Source organism: Solanum stenotomum, chromosome 1 (assembly GCF_019186545.1).
Source record: "Solanum stenotomum isolate F172 chromosome 1, ASM1918654v1, whole genome shotgun sequence".
In the NCBI taxonomy this organism is placed as follows: domain Eukaryota; kingdom Viridiplantae; phylum Streptophyta; class Magnoliopsida; order Solanales; family Solanaceae; genus Solanum; species Solanum stenotomum.
The window spans coordinates 15,716,407-15,730,377 of NC_064282.1; the positions used below are offsets into that span (position 1 = coordinate 15,716,407).

At 33.6% G+C, this 13,971-nt stretch overlaps 1 protein-coding gene across 1 annotated transcript; it reads left to right on the forward strand.

The window, feature by feature from the left end:
- Nucleotides 1–1,025: 1,025 nt before the first annotated feature.
- LOC125858657 (general negative regulator of transcription subunit 1-like) lies at nt 1,026–12,260 on the forward strand. The gene is made up of 10 exons (XM_049538512.1): nt 1,026–1,158; nt 1,322–1,441; nt 1,528–1,781; nt 6,479–6,576; nt 9,071–9,165; nt 9,246–9,544; nt 10,082–10,185; nt 10,954–11,048; nt 11,831–12,133; nt 12,237–12,260. Exons 1-10 carry the CDS (start codon nt 1,042–1,044, stop codon nt 12,258–12,260), a joined length of 1,509 nt encoding a protein of 502 aa, XP_049394469.1. The 5' UTR covers nt 1,026–1,041.
- The last annotated feature ends 1,711 nt before the right edge of the window (nt 12,261–13,971 follow it).

A 13,971-nucleotide genomic window follows, 5' to 3' on the forward strand; every position in this document is an offset into this window, starting at 1 on the left:
TTTATACCTAAATTGTTTTTAAAATGTGATAATTTGTTCGTTCCTCTCAAGTGGGACAAAAGAAGTGAAAAGAAGTAAGTATTCTCAACTTATGACTGATGTCGTATAAATAACTATATAAATTACGATAGACTTAAAGAAAATATTAGCCATAAGTTGAGAATACTTTATTTCTTTTCACTTTTTTTGTCTCATTTGGGAGGAAGGAGCAAATCATAACCCCTAAAAAAAAAATCCAACCAAGTTTAATACTCTCTCCGTTTAAAAAAAAAAAAGACTTTATTTTCCTTTTTATCTGTTTAAAAAATAATGACTTTTTTCCTTTTCTGACAACACTTTAACTTTCACATGACATGTTTGAGACTACAAGATTAAAAGGACATTTTGGTATATTTGACATAATTTTAATTTAGAACCACAAAATTAAAAAGTCTTATTTCTTTTCTTTAACTCCGTTTCAAGTCAAACTAGGACATTCTTTTTGAAACAGAAGAAATACTTCTTTCCATTTTAAAATGAATAACCTAGTATTTTTTTAGTCTATTTTTTAAAAAATGATTTTTTTCTTTTTTTCGCAATTCTTAAATTTCAGTTTTTCAAGTGGCATATTCAAAAATCATAACATTTTGATATATTTGATATAAATTAATTTAGATCATGCGATTGAAAATTTTATTTTATTTTTTAAAAATGTATATCGTGTTAAATTAGATCATTCTTTTTTAATATGATAGAGTAATAATTAAAGAAAAAGATTTATGAGTGATTTGTATCCCGAAATAGTCTGAATTCGAAACAAAATCAAGTTTCTAATAACCGCATTTTTGGGTGTGGCGATAATTAATCAGTCCCAAGTGGATTAGAATGCTACTAGTGTTTAGTCATATTATTTTGATCAAAAGAGACGAGGAGGTTGAAGAATCATCGTCAGAAAAATCTCTCATGTGAGTTCGTTTTCTTCCTTTCAAAATTTATCAAAACTTTTTTGAAAGTTTAAATAAAGACTGTTTTTAGTGGTNGATTCTATCACCAATACTAGATATGATTCCATATCCATTTGGTGTTAGACTTGCTGCCCTTGCTTCCTGCAAAGGACTCATAGATTTGGAGAAATGGTTGAGCAGTAACTTGAACGCATATAAAGATGCATTCTATGAGGTATGTTTTATCCACTATGTATAAATTAGACATATTTGGTTTACATTGTTTGCTGTTCTCCAGACCTAGTCTGCCTTGTCATTTTTCTTAACATTGGAGAAAATATTTGCCTGCTATAACCCCGCATTCAACCATTGTGCCAAACTTCACATATATTTTGTAGGAATGCATTAAGTTCTTGAAGGAGGTGCATCTTGCTGCTCAAGTTGTTACTTCCAACCACTTCTGTTCTCCCAATGCTCTTAGGACTATTTATTTGGAAACTTCTTCAACATTCTTAAAGGTCCCATTTTGACACTTGAGATTGATTAGTTCTAGCAGCATACACTTCAAATTGATTTTGCTTACTTATGGATCTATTCCCTGCAGGTCCTCCAGTCTCATTCTGGCCTAGTTTCTTCACCCCACTTATCTGTGGAAATGGATAAGTTGCACGTAACATACATGGGAACTAATTCACGGTTTAAGAGTTCTGGTTCTGCTGATTTGTCATCATCTGATTATTATTCTGAAGATATTGAAGCAGAAGCAAACTTGTACTTCCATCAACTTTTCTCTGGTCAGGTGACTAATGATGCAATGATTCGAATGCTTGCTCATTTGAAAGCATCGACTGAAAAGAGGTTAATTACTTACAAAAATCCATTTCAATGATCTTTTAATTTTACAATGGTTGCACAGATGCAAATCGTGCATTCCTTTTTCTTTTTGCACTTCGTTGATTCTTACAATTGCTTCTCCTCTGGTATTGTGCTCACTAATTCCAAAAAAATCATGCAGCAGTTGGATATATACTTCGTTATTCCTTACCAGAAGGTAGTATTAGTTATATTCCAGCAAAAAAACTTATACCAAGGGGGGCTAAGCCTGACCGCAAAATATAATATTTGACTGGTTAACCAAGCCATGTCAATGCGCAAAAAAGAGTAGGACTAATTACAGAGGATCCTACTCTAAGGTAAAAATATTTTAACTAACTAAATAATTAGCTTTATCTTATAGAATTCACAAATTAGATACTTGACTCTTATCCAATTGATAGGATCCCTTGGCTTTTTTGGCAATGTTTGGAAGGAGTCAAAGTGCCTACCAATATCTTATTTGGAAGCATACTTAGTGTCACAACCTGAGACTACCCCTAGTCGCAAAACGGTGCGTAGAGCCACAAGTGACCCTAAGCTAACCTCATGGTTTATGTGTCATGACACTAAGATAAACATGAAATAGTGTCTTAAAACAACTGGATGCGGAAGCTAACTGAAATAGTCTATTATACTCAATTGTATGGTAGATATTTAAATTTTTAGTTTTACCCAAATCCTGGCACCCGTATCCATACATGGATCTGTATCTCCAAATCTTAAAATTTAGATCATAGAGGATCCGATCTCTAGATCCGCACCCATATCGAACACTCGCACCCGAGTTCGAACAACTTAGGAAATAACTGTATGCTTGGTCATGCAATAACTGAAAGACTGAACTATGGGAGATATTGAAATCGACATATAACTTTGTGAACTACTACATGGAGTTTGATGTATAATTCTCCTATCAAAAGGGCCCAATATACTTTGCCAAGGTATAAAGGCTGATTTGAGCTAATGTGGATCCACTAAGTTAATGTCCTTAAAAGACTAAGGAGTCGGCCTCAACTAGTGAAATACCCCCTTAAACCCTACGGTGGCACGTAGTTGTGGAACTTAGGGATTGGTACTAAAGGAATCATGCCTCAATAACGGGTGAGTCTTCATCCTAGGTCCACTCGGTGTTAAGTAAAACTCCTAATGAAAAACATGGAAATAATTGAAGACAATAATATTCTGGTAATACTAATTTATATTGATAATAATTGAGTAGCTCATGAATCATGATAAAACTGATAATATCTGAAAGATACTTTATCTAAAGGCATAATACATAAATATGCTCTTTAAATTGACTTTATTTCACATTTATGCCCTCCAACTTTGGGTGTGCACAAGTGAACACTTAAATTTGTATAAAGTTGAACAAATAGATACACACGTCTTATGTGGCATCCTACATGGCAATTTACGTCTTATGTAGTGTCCTACGTGTATTATGTCACCTAGGACGCATGTGTCTACTTGTTCAACTTTATACATGTTTAAGTGTCTACTTGTGCACACCAAAATTGGAGGACATAAATGTGAAATGAGGCAAAGTTAAAGGGTATATTTATATATTATGCCTAAACTGAAAGTATCTAAAATCATGAAACCTGATAATCTGAAACATGCATTTGGAAGTACATAATTCTGAGTCATGAAAATACTTATATACTGGCTGGAATGGAAGCCTTGACTTGAATTTCTTGAATGGAGACTTGAAGCTTTGAAACCCTAGTTCTTGCTTGAGAGGAACTTGAGAGTAATGATTCTGAATTTGGAAGTTATGTGTGAATGGTCATATGTGAATCTGCTTTCAAAATATAAGGATGTATCTATCGTGGTTACCATGATTCGAAGATAAAGCTAAGATATCATATTTGTGAAGTCATGATGATAATGAAGGTGCATGGAATTAATAGTAGCTTTACTGGAGAGTTTCTTACANAATTTATATTGATAATAATTGAGTAGCTCATGAATCATGATAAAACTGATAATATTTGAAAGACACTTTATCTGAAGGCATAATACATAAATATGCTCTTTTTTTTTTTGAGAAAGGTAACATACATAAATATGCTCTTTAAATTGACTTTATTTCACCTTTATGCCCTCCAACTTTGGGTGTGCACAAGTGAACACTTAAATTTGTATAAAGTTGAACAAATAGATACACACGTCTTATGTGGCATCCTACATGGAAATTTACGTCTTATGTGGTGTCCTACGTGTATTATGTCACCTAGGACGCATGTGTCTACTAGTTCAACTTTATACAAGTTTAAGTGTCTACTTGTGCACACCAAAATTGGAGGACATAAATGTGAAATGAGGCAAAGTTAAAGGGTATATTTATATATTATGCCTAAACTGGAAGTATCTAAAATCACGAAACCTGATAATCTGAAACATGCATTTGGAAGTACATAATTCTGAGTCATGAATATACTTATATACTGGCTGGAATGGAAGCCTTGACTTGAATTTCTTGAATGGAGACTTGAAGCTTTGAAACCCTAGTTCTTGCTTGAGAGGAACTTGAGAGTAATGATTCTGAATTTGGAAGTTATGTGTGAATGGTCATATGTGAATCTGCTTTCAAAATATAAGGATGTATCTATCGTGGTTACCATGATTCGAAGATAAAGCTAAGATATCATATTTGTGAAGTCATGATGATAATGAAGGTGCATGGAATTAATAGTAGCTTTACTGGAGAGTTTCTTACAATCGACAAACAGCATTTGAGTTGATAATGTTCAACTTACGATCTCAGTTGGGTGGGCTGCCCTATACCTTTTCAGGGTATATAACCTATATGTCTAATATAGATCCACTAATTGAGCCTCAAAGGGCTAAAAGAGTTGACCGTCAAAGCGGCATACTCAAATCCTACGGTGACATGTAGTTATGGGATTTGGATTTTCTAAACCAGCGTCCTCTCGGTGCTAAGCAGTTCTCCCAAAATAATACTTATACGATATGCTCATAATTTGGTAAACTATTTGTCCGTCTAAATAAAGTATGAGACAAAGCTCAAATCTTTCTTTCTAAAGTCATATACTGAAATCTCTTTGAAAACATAGCTTTCAAATTATATTCATACCTTAAATCATGAGAAAATTTCTAGAACATGTATATCTTGTGACTTCTCAAAATAACTTTCATAATAACATAAAAACTCTAAACATGCTTTGAAATATAAGTATCATGAATCAAAAACAATAACATGTCAAGAACTAATAAGGGTCATAAATATGATGAGTTCGAAAGTGGGTTTGATAACCCTTAACTATTGAATCAAGTTCATAAAAAACTTATGAGTTTTGGACATAAGGATGAAAGGAATTCCTTGTTGAAGTACTACATACCTTAGTGAAGGAACTTGACAAAGAACCTTGAACTTGGAGCCTTTAAATCTTGTGAAAGTGGAGAAATCCCTTTCTTGAAGTTCTTGGGTTTCAGAAGAAGGAAAATTAAGGATTGTGGAAGTTACAATGCGTATTAGGAGGTTATTAGGCTATGATATGGGTATAGGGAAGTTAATTAAGGGTAAAATGTTAGCAATACTCCTCTGGAAACATAAGAAGACCATAAAAATTAAAGAAAATGACCTTTTAATGAATTGTCGACCAAATCGGTGATCTAGAGGCCCCATCACCAAATTATTCGGTGGATCGCCAAAATGGGACTTTGAATCGCAAAAATTAACAATTTTTAAATGTCTTTGGGTCAATTCGGCGATACGCCAACCTATTAGGCGATTCGCCGAGTGGACAGGTGTCATTGCTGAATTTCCCAGTCCGGACAAGTTCAAGTAAAACAACCATATCTTTCTACTCTGAATTCTAATTAATGCATACTTGGTGGCGTTGAAAAGAAATCATAAACCTTTTATTTGATAGTTTATGGGTCACCTAACTCTCTATTTGCTGAGAGATATGATCTTTTGAAGTTGACCCTTGTATGAACTCATGCGGAAACTTAGCCTATAGAAAAGTTGTGAACTCGACTTAATGCTATAGAGGTCTCCTATGACCCTAAACAACATATGATATACTTCCTACACTTGGTAAGGACCTTAACACACATGAACAAGTAGGACATCACCTGGTGTAAGCTTATATATTTATGACGAATGGTTCTGATCCTTAGAGTAGAACTTGCGAGCTAGGTGTTACGTAATTTGGGGGAGAAGTTTGTGAATCTTGTTTTTGATCTGGTAGTCTACAATTTGCCTGATTCCACCTGAACTGGCCACTACCCCCCAAAAGCTAGCAAAATGTTTCCAGGCAACCTGAACAGATTCACCTTCCACAATCACATGCAATATTTTCCGATACTGGGGGTTATGCGGCATTTACATATAGCAATTAAACTAGTAATGGTAGTAACAATAGGCTGTGTGAAGAGGGAATTTGGGTTTTTTTCTCACTGAGAAAATTCCCTCCAGTAAAGATTAGTACCTTTGACTTAATCAAATCTACGTCTGCAAATTTCTCTACTTTGAAGGCATGTTCTCGTCTGAAACTTAAATGTTTGCAGAAGAAAAGTAAGATGTTTTTTCATATTTTAGTTGTCTATGTTATTGTTAAGAAGTGATGAATGAGTTCTACTTCCACTGTTTTGGTCTATTGTGATGATTCACTAAAATTTCTTCCTTGGGTGATATTTGAAACTTTCAGGGAACAAGCAATTTTCCGCTGCATGATCGTTAAGCTGTTAACTGAATCTTTTGCCAAGTACCCTGTGAGGCAACTCCAAATGTCTGCTGTACTCTTTGGTCAGACCTTCAGATACTAAACCTTGAACTGCTCTCCTTCTTTTTACTCTTAAACTGTATTCAAATTTATACGTAGTATATTCCTTGTTAATTTGAAGAATCCTGGCCAGCTAAGTAGGTTAATAAATTCATTCTGATTTTCACTTACAAATATTGTTAATAATTTCATGAAAAACGTTTCTATTCAGTTACCACCATTGAAATTACACTTAAGTTCTAGAATGCTATGTTATTAAGACCGGACAATGATAATCTACTTGCGACCTAGATTAACAGTTGTTAAAGTAATGCCCCCAAGTGCCGGGAGGACTTCGAATGATATCTTCTAGATGGACCGGAAGGACTCTAGTTGTACCTAAGAAAGTTGATCCTTTTACCCTTGAGATTACTTAACTAGAGTTTCGTAAAAACAACTAGATCAACATTACAACCTAAAATGGAAATCCACAACTTTAGTGTCATATTCTTATTGATAACAACTAAGTTTTTTGTTACTAAGCAATACTACAATCAAATCTCTTAAATTTTACTTTCAACCATTGTTTTAGAAATAAAGACTATTTGTTATGGTTACGCCTACGAGTAATATTCTCAGTGGGATTCGACCCCAACTTTAGTGGATTCTATAATTGAACAACGATTGCTTTATACTTCATTGAGATGTGTAATTTGAGCGTATCATGAACCTCCGTGAGATGGGGACCTTCGTTATAACGAAGCGCTAGCAGCAAGCCAGAACCTGACTCCCATTTCCTGATTTTTACTAACTCTTACCCCATGGAGACTTATGCAGGGGTACTATGGTCCTAACCATCCATAATGACAAGACAGATCATTACAATATATTACTTATAAGTGCAAGATATTATTCCCTTCAAATGCAATTAGTCCCAATGCTACTCTTAGTCAACTAAGAGACGGGGAATGTTGGGGTAAACTTATTAGAAATAACAATATAACTGAAGTGCCTTGGAAATTGATTTGAAAAATCAAAACACCACAAAACTAGCCTGCTTCAATTGGTTGGCTATCATGGGCCATGTCTAATTCAAGGGAACCTAAGGGAAAGCGGTACAGGAGTCTGCTCTAGGTGTTACATATGTTTGGCAGAGAATGAGAATATTAATCATCTATTTTTGCATTGTCCTGTAACAAAAAATGTTTGGGATATTTTCTTTGCTTATTTGGAATACAATGGTGTTGCCTGGTAGTCTTAGAGAAGCCCTCGTTAGCTGGGGTATAATAGAGAATTGGGAAAATCCATCAGAAAAAAACTTGGCAGTATCGATAGTTCCGCTTTGTGTCACATGGAGTATCTGGAAGTAGAGGAGCTAGAGGAGTTTTGAAGGAATCTCAACTCCACTTTGTTTCTTGTTTTTTCAAGCTCCTTGAGATTTTAGACAGGAGTTGCAGTTGTACAGGAGCTAGCTATTTTTGTCATTCAACTGCATTCTCTAGATGTGTTGTTGAATGAAATCTACTTTCCGTTGATTAGAAAGAGCAAACAACATAAATCACACTAGTTTTGGTCCTAATTACGTGCACTCACATCAGTTTAGGAAATTACATTCCGTATCACTTTTTCTTCGCCAAATACATGTATCTGGCACACTCAGATACATACAAGTCAAATTTGAATTGTTTTAGATTCACTATATTCATCGTAATTTGCTATATCTAGGATACATTAACTCTCTCGCTCGCCTCTCTCCTTATGTATCTGTATTTCTGAATGTATATGAATTTCACAATTTTGATGTATATGTGTATCCAATATCACTTTCATGTATCTAGTAAGTTTCATCACTATATCTGGTATCAAATATTTAGTGTATCCGTGCATAGACACATATCTATATCAAATATTTAGTCTATCCGTGTATAGATATGTATCAAGTATAAAAAAATGCACTGATACATTCATCAGTGTATCCGTGCATAGAGAGTGAGCAATAAAAGAGAGGAAGAGCGAGGGGGAGAGAGAAGAAAAATGAGAGCGAGTGAAAAGGAGAGAGTGGTGTATTTGGCTTGAAATCTGGTATGAAATTATTAATAAGTGAGACAATATGTGATTATTTCATATTATAGAACGGATTAGTATATATGACAGGCATGTTTGTGTAATTAGGTAGTTTCTCCTAAAAAAAACACATGATAATGCTCTTCCGTTGAAAAGGGCTCAGCATAACGACAACTTTAACTTTTCATTTCTTACCTAAAGAATCAATAAGTAAATAAATGTACAACACACTCTTGATCCCATATTTAAGGCCATCTTCTCCTAGTTATTGTTTTCTGTATATTTTTTTAAAAAAAAACACAAGTAGACTTTAAAGTTAAAAGTTTATTATTCACAAGTTGGAGATTAATTATTTTTAGAACTATGCACATTAATTAGCGTGCATGAATTCTAGTTTGAATTACTTCACCCCTTTAACTACTTTTTGCTTCCTTTAAGCTATGATTCTTTTTACAATTGAAATTTACTTTGCAGGATCACTTATTAAGAATCAGCCCATAACTGATCATACGCTTGGGATTGCTTTGCTGGCCGTCTTGGATGCATTGCACGAGTGTCTTTTTTCAAATGTTTGCTCTCAGTAATAACATGTTAATTTATCATAGACATTATGTTAGCTTCCGTTAACTAATGGCTTCTTTTCTTGCAGATGTTTGTTTTTGGTGTTGGAGCACTGGCACAATTTGTTGACCGTCTGACTGAATGGCCTTATTATGGCAGCCTTATCGTGAAAATATGGCTTCTGCGTGAAATGCATTCAGATTTGGTTGTGCTCATTGAGCAAGCTCTTGCTAGGACTTCACAGGCACATGCAGGCCATTGTCCTGCTGTAGACGAAGTACATCAAGCAGAAGCAAGCTTGTATTTCACTCAGTTGTTCTCTGGTCAGCTGACTAATGATGAAATGATTGGAATGCTTGCTCTCTTTAAAGAATCAACTGATAACAGGTCAATTTTATGGAATCTATGTTGATAATCTTTTTTTTTTTCTGAAAACTTACACAAGGCAGATCATGTGTTACTTTCCTTTTTCAGCATTTTGCTTTTATGTTTTAAACAAATCTTGTGGCAGTTTGACTAAATATATTTTCATTCTTCTCCATTTGTTTGTTTTCTTCTTTTCGATTTGCTTTTGTGTTGGTTGTGGGTGAGGTTTTGCAAATTTACTGTAATTTCTAAGCAATTTGAAGCTTTATAACTGCTTGCTGTTTCGCTGAGTTAAGAGGGCATTCCTTTTTTACTATGAGAAATTCACGGTAGACCTTAGTTGATATGATCAAAGCTAAACATGAGAATATTCCTGCCCTAAATGCACGTTCTTATCTCACACTTGATATTTGCAGAAGATATATTGCTTCATATTTTTGGTGTTTCATGTTGGTGTTCAGAAAAGAAAAGGGCATGAATTGCCGCTGCTTCACTGTTTTGTTTTATCTTGATGTTCTATCAACTTTAGTTCAATTCTTAAGTGATAAGAACTTGCAGGGAACGAGCAATTTTTAGTTGCATGATTGTTATGCTGTTCAGTGAATTCAAACTGTTCGCCCATTTCTCAATGAGGATAATCAAAATTTACGCTGTTTTTACAGGTAAGAGTTTCAGATGCTAATTTTCAACTGCTTGTCTCCTACTATTTTTCTTTTAGTGTGTATTGAAATTTGTTAATAATTGACTTTGAGGGGTTTAGCATACTTCCTTAGTAATCTTAGGTATGGGGGTCAGATAGATATGATTGGTTCTTATATAGATTGATCCTTTTCAAATCTGTTTAAGCTGTTCTATTTTGTACTAGTAGTTAAAATCCATGAAAATATACTACATATTCTTAGTGCAATTGTCTAACAATTTTATCTTTAATTCTAATATAGCTCTAACTTTTTTCACTATCTTGATCTCTGTCTCTCCATATTGCTGTAAGTTCGAAATCCGCCAACTTCAAACTTATAACTTCAATAACACGGAGATAAATATGTCTGGTCATGCACCCAAGTGAGTGGCTTAGTGGTTCATGGAAGTGGAGTGAGAATCATGAGGTCTCAAGTTCAAATTCTAAACGAGGCAAAAACTCTAGATTGTTCAATCCTTAATAGACAGAGTTATCCGGTATGCGGACACCATAGTTATAAAAAAATTGTTTAATCACTCAACTCTCCTAGCTTTAAGTTCTACTTTTATTCTATTTTGTGTATGAAGTTATCTTTTAAAAAATCATATCCAAAATTATTACTAATTATTGAAAAAATGGCAGAAACCTGCACGTGCCATGAATTCCAGTCTAAATTACTTTGCCCCATTAACTATTTTTAGCTTCCTGCTTGAGCTATAGTTCTTATTATTGTTGAAAATTTCCTTTACAGGGTCTCTTATCAAGAATCAACTTCTAACTAATCATATTCTTGATATTGCTTTGCAAAATGTCTTGGATTCATTGCGCGAACCTGCTGATTCAAAGGTTTGCATTGGCCATAACATGTTTTTCTTAAGGAACATCACTTTGTAATTACTAGGTTGTACAATAATTATAGTAATTATCAGTTTGGATTGCACATGCTAGTAAATGCATATACTTGTCTGTTTGTCACAACGTAATTATAATAGGATTTCAATATCATGTTTGATTATACAAGTTGTAATTGGATATATTGTTTGATTATTTTTTTAATAATATAAATCTTCATTCTAAATTATTTTTTTCATTAGCTGAACAGGTAAATAAGCTCTAGTGGGTGACAAATGTATGTGAATCTAAGAATTATTATTAGTTGTATCACTAGGTATTTGAAAAATACATTTTTTCTGTTAAAGATAAATTCAATAATTATTATAGGATGACTAATATTGTAAAGAATGTACCTTATCCAAAAGATAGTATTGTAATTTGAATCATTTAATATGAGATCCTATGACTAATTAAAATTTTGACTAAGATGGATCTAAGATGTGAAGTTTCTTTTCCCAACAAATATTTATACTAATGAGCAGGATTAGGAGCATTAAAGTAGGAGTAGGTTTGAGGAAAAAATTATATTTGAAAAATAAATATTGTTAAGAAAATGTGATTGCCAGCTAGTTTCAGTCCTTAATTCCACATTTAACCAACTAATTAATTACTTAGGCACAGAAACAAGTAGTTACGCTAGAATTCAGTTCTCATGTGGCTTTCTAAAAACTTAGCATTACTTATGGCTTCTCTATATGCTGATGTTTTATTTAGGTATTAGGGTGTTGGCGCAGTTTGTTGACCGTGTGATTGAATGGCAACAATACTGCAATCGGATTGTGCAAATATCTCATGTATGTTCAAGTCATCCAGAGCTTGTTGCATTTGTCGAGCGTGGACTTTCAAGAGTTTCACAGGCACATGCAAGTCAGAGTTCTGCTGGTGATCGTTATTATGCTAATGATATTGAAGCAGAAGCAACCTTGCACTTCCAGAAAATGTTCTCTGGTCAGCTGACTAGTGATTCAGTGATTCAAATGCTTGCTCAATTCAAAGGATCAACAGATAATAGGTCACTTTGTTTACCAGACTTTCATGTCTATGATCTTTTATTTTCTCAAGGCATGCTCATGTGTTTTTTTTCATTTACACTTCTTCGGTTCTTACAACTTCTCATATGGCATTGTGCTCTTTAAGCAGCTTACAGATTATGCAGCAGTTTGACTAATTATACTTTCAATAATTCTCTTCTTGGTTGTGCCATTATTGTTTACAGTAAAGAACAATATATGCTCACTCGATTTTTATTAATTGCTGTGTATGAACAGGAAATTTGGACATTTTTCTCACTTTTAGAGTTTCACTCTATGTAAGCTTTAGTCTGATTTAATCAACTCTAAACTTGTGTATATTTACTTTATATGCACACTATTTTCTCAAGCTTAGCTTTGCAGAAAACAAGGACGATGCTATTCGTGCTGGTTTGAAAAAAATGGCATGAATCAATTCTGCTGCACTGTTTTGGTATATCGTGATAATTCATTAAAATCTATTTGTTAAATTAGGCCTTACTCCTTTTTGCAATCAGAACCTTTATATTTTTCGGTTGAGGTAGCAGCTAGAATCCCTATCTCTTTGATAACATGTTGAATTATGTGAATGCTTCATGTAAAAGAAGTTTAAACTATTAGAATGAGCAAAGTTTCTTTATTTAAATTTGGTCTTCACCAATGTTGATTGATTTTGAAATGATATTTGAAACTTGCAGGCAGCAAGTAATTTTCCAGTGCATGATTGTTAAGCTTTGTAGAGAATACAAAATTTATGCCATTACCCAGAAAAGCAACTGAAAATTGCTGCTGCTTTCTTAGGTAAGATTTTGCAGATTCAATGTTTCAAGTGACAATCTCCTTAGTTTTGTCTTTGATCATATTAAAGTTAGTCCTTGACTTCGATTGTGTTCAGCATATTTCCTTTCTTGGCCTTTACTATTATATTTGTATACGCTATAATCTGTTTCGACTGTTCTTATTATATTCGAAGTAAATAAGTTTTTAAACATGTTGTTTGCATTTATGTTCCTTTGGGTGGTTGTCTTCCCTATTTAGTCCAAATTTCCACCTCAAACTTCAGTAACATGTGATAAATATGTTGCGCTCTCAATATCCTACTTCTAAGGTCAATTTCCTAAATTTAGAACATCAATTGCCTTTAAACTCTTTAAGGTTTTATATATGTAAAACTTAAAGATTGATCTATTTTAGAAGTATATATGTGGGACATGTGTTTTAGTTTAAATTCCTTGGTCAGCCATTTAACTATATTTTTTGTGCTTCCTAAGTGAGTTAATTTCTTATTGCATTGAATTTGGTTTTGCAGAGTCACTGACTAATAATAAGCTCATAACTCATCCTACGGTTTGTAAAATTTGTAATCAAACTTTGCGAGCTGTCTTGGATGAATTGCATGAGTCTGTGAAATTTGATCAAAGGACCTAAGGTAGAGTCGAAGTATATATGTTTGGACCACTGACTTTAAGATATTCGATTCATCTATGAATTTCATATCTTGTGAATAGTTTAATTTGCTAGAATTCCTAAGTGGTGCATTTAGAATTAGGGCTTGGCATCAACTTCTGATGGTTATTGAAATATAATTGAATTTAGAATTTGTTTTTGACTAATTATTTTTTTCACTAGTTAAGTATCTTGAATGATTATAGTGAATTTACTGTGTTCTTACTATAAATGTAACTCAGATAGATAAAATAATTTTTTTTATATATTACATACATATATAACCCCCTACCCCCGATCATCTCCAAATTCACAATATTACCAATTCAAAAATCCATTCAAACATCCAAGACCAAAAGCCGTATGGGTGCTTTCTATTATATCTCGATCATATTGACTATACTTCATCCATCTCAAAA

What these genes read in the sequence shown, in the direction of transcription:
- LOC125858657 (XM_049538512.1), top strand. Translation starts at nt 1,042, where the DNA reads ATGATTCCATATCCATTTGGTGTTAGACTTGCTGCCCTTGCTTCCTGC. An exon ending in CTTCTTCAACATTCTTAAAG is followed by an intron (nt 1,442 to 1,527) that starts GTCCCATTTTGA and finishes TATTCCCTGCAG; the next exon opens with GTCCTCCAGTCTCATTCTGG. An exon ending in GCGAACCTGCTGATTCAAAG is followed by an intron (nt 11,049 to 11,830) that starts GTTTGCATTGGC and finishes GTGTTGGCGCAG; the next exon opens with TTTGTTGACCGTGTGATTGA.